Source organism: Microtus ochrogaster, chromosome 8, assembly GCF_000317375.1.
Source record: "Microtus ochrogaster isolate Prairie Vole_2 chromosome 8, MicOch1.0, whole genome shotgun sequence".
Lineage (NCBI taxonomy): Eukaryota > Metazoa > Chordata > Mammalia > Rodentia > Cricetidae > Microtus > Microtus ochrogaster.
In genome coordinates this window covers 15,801,805-15,810,310 of record NC_022015.1, presented here as the reverse complement: position 1 = coordinate 15,810,310, position 8,506 = coordinate 15,801,805, and the positions used below count along the sequence as shown (strand labels likewise).

Sequence of the window (8,506 nt, the reverse complement as noted above, 5' to 3'; positions counted from 1 at the left end):
GATAGGAAGAGAGAGGAAGTATTGGGCAGTATAGCCCCTGCAGGATGACCAGGAAGTGTAGGAGGGATGAGGACCGTCTGAGTTCCCTGTTCCTGGCTGCTGCCGCACTCACTCACCCCAATGATGGCTCTCCTGGTGCCCAGATCAGAACTCTGTGCGGCTTGGGTAGCTCGCAAACAAAGGGCCTACCTTGCTTGCTGCAGGCAGGCTATGGAGACAAAGGAACTCTAAAGTTTACTCTTGTAAGCAACAATAACAACAACAACAGAATCTTCAGTTCTGATCAACTTAAACAAAAAGGTGTCTTCTTTCTTTTCTGTTTTTAAAGAGAAAGAATTTTAAAATGAGCAGGTACCCAGAGAGGTAGATACCAGGAATCATTGGTTCATGCTTCAGAAACTGGTTAAGTTGGATAGCTAAGGATATTTGATTATCGCTGACATTGAAACTCTTAATTACTGTGCTCTCGGCAGTCACTAGGTCTTCGTTTCTACTAGGATATATGTGGGAAGGAAGAACTTACCATTGACTAATGAAAGGGACATGAATATTATTCACACTGAGGAACAGATGGGGAATTTAGTTGGTCCTACTTTTAGTTGTGGCCTACAGGTACAGTTAGTTAGAGCTTTAAGATATATACCTATGACAGCAGTGCTGTTCAGACCCGGGAACATCCTGCGACTAGGTTACAGTTAATTTTTTTTTTAGAAATATGGGTTGTAGAATAGGAATTATCAGAATTCAGACGAAGTGAAGGTAAATATTGTCCAATGGTACTTCTTTGTGTTCAGAAATAATAGTTAAGTAACTGTATAATTGCACTGAGGAGGCATACACAGGTAGGACTAATCAGGCTGTTCCCTCCTACCTCCTTTTGAACTGTGTTTCCTAGTTTCCTGCATCTTGGTGGTATTCTGATTTTGCTGCATTTCCATTGTTCTTCTTTCAGTAGATGCCTATATCATATATGCAGTTGTATTGATTTAGCATGCAAGTATCTGAATAAATCATATAGTATCGTTTTAAGATTTGAGGCCCAAACAAAGGTCTTTAGTTGACAAGGCTAAAAGACAGATTATTGTGGATGCTGAAGGGGAAAGTAGGTGGTAGTGAAAGAGGCAGCCAGGGATGCCGCTGGTGACTGTGTGTTGCAGACTTTGAGTTTGAGTAATGATTTTATTCTGTACTTATTAAGGCACTAGAGAGGTTATGATTATTGTTCTGTTCTCTTAAGATTTTATTTCATTTTCTTCATCCTATGTATATTGAAGTCCCCAAGGCATAGTCCATGGCTCTCTCATCTTCCTTTCTTTGGAGTCTTCATTTATTTTTCAACTTTACCTGTCTGTTTTCTATAGATGACTTCTGTGTCTTCATCTCTAGATTTGATGTCCCAGATAGTCTTTCATTGCAACAGTTGCCTCCTGGATATTGTCTCTTGGATATTCAACTTTCTTCTCTGTTCTGTCATAGCTAAAAACATCTTATCTCATCCATAAATAATAGGCTTCTATTTCAGTTTCCATGTTAGTACATTTTTTTCTCTTTAGTCACCAGACTTGAATTTTAGAGTTCCTTTTATTTTGGTTTCCTGTCTCTAATCTGCATGGATCATTGCTTTTACTCTCATAAATCTCTACTCAGATACCACTTCATCACAGAGACCAAACCTGACATAGAAACATGACATTGGACATTTTCCTTGCCCAGTAAACCCTGCCCTTCCTCTCCTTTTATCTGTACTTATCCCTACTTGATATATTAACTATTTATTCATTTGTATTTGTTTATAAATATTTATTTCATTATTCATTGTCCATCTTCCCAATTTGAACTTAAATTCCATAGCAAATTTTATAATGTACATTGGCTAGAGTAATGCCAATAAACACTCAAATATTTTCTTAATTGAATTATTTTATGTTCAAAATTTCTTTTGTATACCTTCCTATCCCTTTTGCCCTCTTACTATGTAGGCTTTAGTTAAAATATCTTTTGCCAGTTTTACTGTAGAGCCTTTCTACTTTTGTTCTGTTCTATTTTTCACAAGTATTTGAGGTTAATATTTCTTAAGATACTCTTTATATTTTGTTGCTTTTCTTATCAGGAGTTTTTATTGTTCTCCATTATGTATTGAGTGATGAACCAAAGTTCAAACTCTTGACCCTGGCACTCAAATGGTCTATCGTTTATTTTATCCCTACTCTCAACTTGACTCATAGATGTTTTTCTTTCTTACTAACCTGTCATTGGCAAGCCAAGTTCTTTCCATTCCTGTCTAACTTGGTGTGCCCTCTTCTACTGTGATAAATTGGCTTTTGGGGCAGCAGAGAGCAGATGTCTATCTTAATCAAAAAGGATAGTATTTGGAGGATTCCTGTTGACTAGAAAGCCATACTGAAGCTGAGTACCTCCAGCGAAGAACTGTCTGTCCCTTTTCATAGCATCAAACAGAGGAAGTTTTCCAAGTAGTTGGTTCTCTTTATCTTTTAGTTAAAATTCTGGTTAAGATGATCAGCTGGTGTTGATGGAGTAGAAGGCAAAAGGTGTAGGTAGGTGAAGATAAAATAGGATGTTTGAAGTGGGTAGGCACTGTAACAAGGGTATAACATACCAGCTATTTCTTTCTTTTTTTTTATAAAGAGAATGCTTGAGTTCTTTTTCATTTGTTTTTTTAATGATTTATTTAACTTTATTTTATGTGCATTGGTGTGAAGGTGTCAGATCTCGTGGAACTGCATTTTCAGACAGTTGTGAGCTGTCATGTGGGTGCTGGGAATTGAACCCGGGTCCTCTGGAAGAACAGTCAGTGCTCTTAACCGCTGAGCCATCTCTCCAGCCCCCATACCAGCTATTTCTATTCTGCTTTTTCAAGATTGGGCGGCTCGTTTCTTATCTTAAAGTATCTTTGACCACTTTAGTCCTGAAGCACATTCTTCCTCTACCTTTTATAAAAAGCTTTATTGTTGTAACACATTTGGAGTTAATTGTTTCTGTTCTTGGTTTGTTCTTGTTTTAGTTTTAGTTTTTGAGAAAGGGTCTTACTATGTAATCCAAGTTAGTTGAACTTGAGATCCTGTTGCCTTCCTCCCAAATGCTAGAATCACAGATATGCCTTACCATGCTCAGCTTCTATATGAAATCACACACACACTCCCCTTTTCAGGTTGAAGCTGAGTCATAATATCTTTTTGCCTTCCCTGTGCTTAACCTGTATAAGAAAGTGGTGATGGCACACATCTTTAATCTCAGCACTTGGGAGGTAAAGGCAAGCAGATTTCTGTGTGTTTGACGCCAGCCAGGTCTACAGAGGTAGTTCTAGAATAACAAAGGCTACATAGAGAAACCCTGTCTCACCGCCTCCCACCCCGAAAAAAAAGAAGAAGCGTGCCCTGTAAGGTTTTTGTTATTATTGAGGTGTATGTGTGTGTGTGTTTGTATGTTTGTTTGCAGGCACACTTGTGTCAAAGCATGCACAGAAGTCAAAAGATCACATCCAGGAATTAGTTACCTCCTTCCACAATGGATTCCTAGGTAGAATGCATATCACCAGGCTTGTGCAGCAAGCACCCTATCCACTGAACCACCCTGCTGGCCCTCCTTGAGATATTACACATTCTGATCCACCACGCACTACCTTTGTTGTTTCAGGAAGATCTTTAACTTCTGGCATTTTAAAGCCCAGCATCAACCTGCAAAATGACCCCATCATTCAGAAGTATGGCTGTGAAAAAGTGGGCTTGACAAGATGTCTTCTGACAAAAAGGGAAATGGAAACATTTCACTTTCCACTCCAAGGTGTGCTTAACTTACTTAATCTAATATCACTAACTTTATTCAAATAATTTTATTAAACAATATTTTTTTAGATGTGTTTGGGATAGCTTATTTATTCCATCTTGTAATATAGAAATATTTTTAGTGTGAAATGTGGAAAAGTGATGATTTTAGTTTGTACACAGAGGTTACAAATATTAGTAAAATGTTTAATAAGAATGTTCCTAGCTGGGCAGTGGTGGCGCAGGCCTTTAATCCCAGCACTTGGGAGGCAGAGGCAGGTGGATCTCTGTGAGTTAGAGGCCAGCCTGGTCTACAAGAGCTAGTTCTAGGACTAGACTCGAAAGCTATAGAGAAACCCTGTCTCGAAAAAAAAAAAAAGCTTTTTTTTTTTTTCAATTCTGTTTAGTTACTAGTAAGAATCTGTATTTAATATTTTTAGACTTTTCCAAGGTGAAGAGATGTCTCAGTTGATACATAAGGGCCATAATTCAGATCCAGATCCCTTATACCCATACTGGACATGGCCCTTGCTTATAATTCAGTACTCTGCAGGTGGACACAAGGGATGCCTGTAGCAAGCTGGCTAATCAGAGTAGCCAAATTGTCAAGCTTGGTTCAAATAAGAAACCCAGGTTCAGTTTATAAGATAGAAGACAATCAAAGAGAAGAACAAATGTCAGACTCTGGACTCTGGACACATGTGCCTACAAACATGGAAACGTGAATATACACAGGCACAGCATACACTTGTACATGGTAGACCATTACAGTAAGCCTTCCTGATTGTTTCTATTTCATTTTTCTATTTTTGTATTGAAAAGGTTTTTTTATAAAATATATTCTGGTCATGGTTTCCCCTCCCCCGACTCCTTCCAGATCCTCCCCACCTTCACACACACACAACTCCATGCCCTTTTTTCTCTCTTTAGAAAATAGACAAACAAAACGAGCTAGCCCAATAATAAAATCAAATAAAAAACTCGATAAACACTGACATTTACATAGACAGATACACGTACACACATACAGAAAAATTCACAAAACCCCCCACAAAATCAGAAACTATAATGTATACATAAAAAAATGCCCAAATAAAGCACTATGATACAAAATACTATTGAGTTTTTTTGTGTTGGCCATTTACTGGTAGGCATGGAGCCTGCCCTTAAGTGTGGGAAATATAGCCAGTGACATTCCATTGGAGAGAATTAATTTTTTCTATGTAGGCAGATGTCAGTTAAAAATAGCTTCTTAGGGACAGGAGCCCTTGTCCACGTTCCCTGTCAGCTCTGGGACCCCATCTGGTCTGAGCTGTGTAGGCCCTGAGCTGTAACAGTTTCTGTGAGTTCATGTGCGTCAGTCATGTTGTGTCTGGAAGACACTGTTTCCGTGGTGTCATCCATCCTTCCTGGCTCTACAGTCTTTCCATTTCCTCTTCTGCATAGCTCCCTGAGTCCTGAAGGAAGGGGTTGATGAAGACATCCCATTTAGGACAGAGTGTTACAAAGTCTCTCACTCTCTGAACATTGTCGTCCAGTTGTGTGTCTGTGTTAGTTCCCATCTGTTGTAAGAGGAAGTATCTCTGATGATGGCCAAGTCAGGCAGTGATCTATGGGTATAGTAGGCACCATTTTTTCTGCTGTGTTCCTTTAGCAGAACAGTAGGCTTGTAGCCTATCAAATCAGAGAGTGGTTGGTTATTCCCAGAGTGCTCGTGCCACTATTGCACCAGGGTGTCATGTCTGTAGATCACCTTTGTAGATGACAGAGTTTGTAGCTAGACTGATGACTACCATTCTCCTTTGGTAGCATGACGAGTGCCTTCCAGTACCGTGGCCACCAATCGGTAGAGGTGAAGGCTAGTCAGGCATCAGCTGGGCTTCTCTGTGTTTAATGAGATATACAAGTGTTGTCTTCAACAATGAGGTCTTACTATCAGTTTCTAGAGGGCAATAGCCTTGGCAACAGCCTGAGTTATTTGGGGTTCCTTTGGGACCCCCTTGGCCAATAGCTCAACTAGAGTAACTCATTCCTGGCAGTAAAGGTGTGTGTGTGTGTGTGTGTGTGTTTTTTTTTTTTTTTTTGGTTTTTCGAGACAGGGTTTCTCTGTGGTTTTGGAGCCTGTCCTGGAACTAGCTCTTGTAGACCAGGCTGTCCTGGCAGTAAAGGTTGCACTTAATGGCAAAAGATGTCTAGTTGACGCATTGTCTCCCCATTTATTTGGTGATTCCATTTAGATTCCTTTCATATATATGCATATTTTAAGATGTTTTTATGGTAATAGGCTTCCGTTTGACTCTTCAAATAGCCCTTAGTATTAGCTGTCTCTCCCCATTTTCCCTTCTTTACCCCTCTCTTTCATCTCTCTCCCTGTTTAATCCTCCTGTGCCAATCCTTCACTATTTCTCCATCGCTATATATTCTATTTCCCCTTCCTTGGGAAGTCCTCCCTTCCAGCTAGTCTCTTACTCCATACCTAACCTCCGTAGTTATACAGATTGTAGCGCACTTATGGAATGCTTAAAAGCTAACATTCACATATAAGAGAAAATACACAAAATTTGTCTTTTGGCGTCTGGGTTATCTCATTCATGTATTTTTTTTCTAGCTCTATTTACCTGCATATTTTATAATTTATATTTTAAACAGTTGAATAATATTCCAGTGTGTAAATGTACCACATTATCGTTAAGCAGTCAATCATTGATGGACATTTAGACTGTTTCCAGTTTCTGGCTATTATGACTAGGGCTACAGTGAACGTGGATGAGCAGATACCTGTGTGGTAGGATATAGAGTTCTTTGGGTGTGTGCCCAAGGATGGTGCAGCTGATCTTGAGGTAGATCTAGTCTCAGCTTCCTGAGGGATTGCTACTCTGATTTCCACAGTGTCTATTCAAGTTTGTACTCCCATCAGCAATGGATGAATTTTTCCCCTTACCCCACATCCTTGCCAGCATAAGCTGTCATTTGTTTTAGTGATTTTGACCAGTCTGACTGAATAAGATGAAATTTCAAAGTAGTTTGATTTACATTTCCCTGATGACTGGGATGTTGAGCACTTAAGTGTTTCTCATCCAGTTGTTTTTTTTTTTTTTCTGTTTTGAGAACTCTGTTTAGTTTTGTATTTTTAATCCATTTTTAATTTGCCTATTTGTGATTTTTTTATTTAAAAATATTTGTAGCATTATTAATAAAAACCCAGAGACAGATATTGGGGTTCAACCTGAAGATCAGAAAAGCAAAACAGACAGCCAGTGGCTCTTACTTCTACCTCAGTCCGAAATGGTGATCCTGCCTCCAGGGATCTCAGAATGAGACTGTGTGAGAGGGTCTCCTCCCACTTTATATTCCTCTCTAGGGCTCGGATTAAAGACATGCACCACTACTGCCTGGGTTCTGTGGCAAACTAGTGTGGCTATTGAGATTAAAGGTGTGTCACCTCAGTGGGATTGTTTTACTCTTTGATCTTCAGGCAAGCTGTATTTAGTAAAATACAAATGAACTATCACTCTACAAATATATTTTTTTTTCATTTTCCATGCCAACCCCAGTTCTCTCTCCCTCCTCCTTACCCATTCTCCCCCTCTTCCACCTCCATCTCTGCCTTAGAGGTGGTAAGTAGCCTCCTTGGGGCATCAACAAAGTCTGGCATACCCTCCCCGCTGCATCAAGGCCGAGCAAGGTATACCATCATAGGGAATGGGTCCAAAAAGCCAGTTCACATATAAGTCCTGGTTCCACTGCCAGGGGCCCCACAAACAGATAAAGCCACAGAACTGTCACCCAAATTCAGAAGGCCTAGTTTGGACCCATGCAGGCTCCACATCTGTCAGTCCAGAGGCTGTGACCTCCCACTAGCTTATGTCAACTGTTGTTGAGGACCGGCCTTAACAGAATCACCTCTTACCAGGGTAGGGCCATTGGAATTTTAGAAATACAAGTAAAGAATCTGAAGATGCATAAAAATAATAAGACAGAAAACATAGAAAGTATCGGGAGGATATTCCAGTGACTGAAATTCTGAAATTCACCCGTGTTTATTTTTCCACAGCTTTTATACCCAACGTAAATGGGGGAAAAGTAATAAAAGACTTTATTAACATGATACAAAAGGATAAGTTACACAATCAATGGCTTTATCACTCTGAGACATCAAATCATTAGCATTCTGTTGTCTAGGTAGCAGCGATATTCTAGGTCATGTATTCTGAAGACAGCTCTTCCCTAAGTGACCTCAGAGTTAAAAAAGGAGCAGAAGTACATTTGCATATTCTGACTGCCTATCAGGATGGCATGAATTTACCAGAATGAGCTATCTTAATTTCAAAAGAAATAAGCAATCACCTCCTGAGTTGGGATGTACAGCTATGCTTGTCAATTTTCACACTCTCTAACCAACAGACAAGGTGGAAATGGATCTGCATTTTTTTGGCCTCCACAAACTGTCCTGGTGGTTTTCTCCATCATGATCTTAACCCACCTTGCTCATATGATCCCTCCTCCCTCTCTACTACTGAACTCCAGGTCAGCCCAGTGTTTGGCTGTGGATTACTGCATCAGTTACTGAATGTAGGTTCTATGATGACAGGATAGTCACTAAATCTGATTACAGGGGCAGGCCAGTTCAAGCATCCTCTCCAAAATATATAAAGAACTCAAGAAACTAGGCATCAAACTATCAAATAATACAATTTTTAAAATGGGGTATAGATCTAAACAGA

General features: G+C 39.6%; 1 protein-coding gene across 1 annotated transcript in view; it reads left to right on the top strand.

Moving 5' to 3' along the window:
- Rexo5 (RNA exonuclease 5) overlaps positions 1–8,506 on the top strand; it is a 54,663-nt gene that overhangs the window by 6,891 nt on the left and 39,266 nt on the right. Inside the window, exon 5 of the mRNA XM_013347718.2 lies at positions 3,655–3,801. Within this exon, the coding sequence (XP_013203172.2) occupies positions 3,655–3,801 (147 nt within the window). The remainder of the gene's footprint in view (positions 1–3,654; positions 3,802–8,506) is intronic.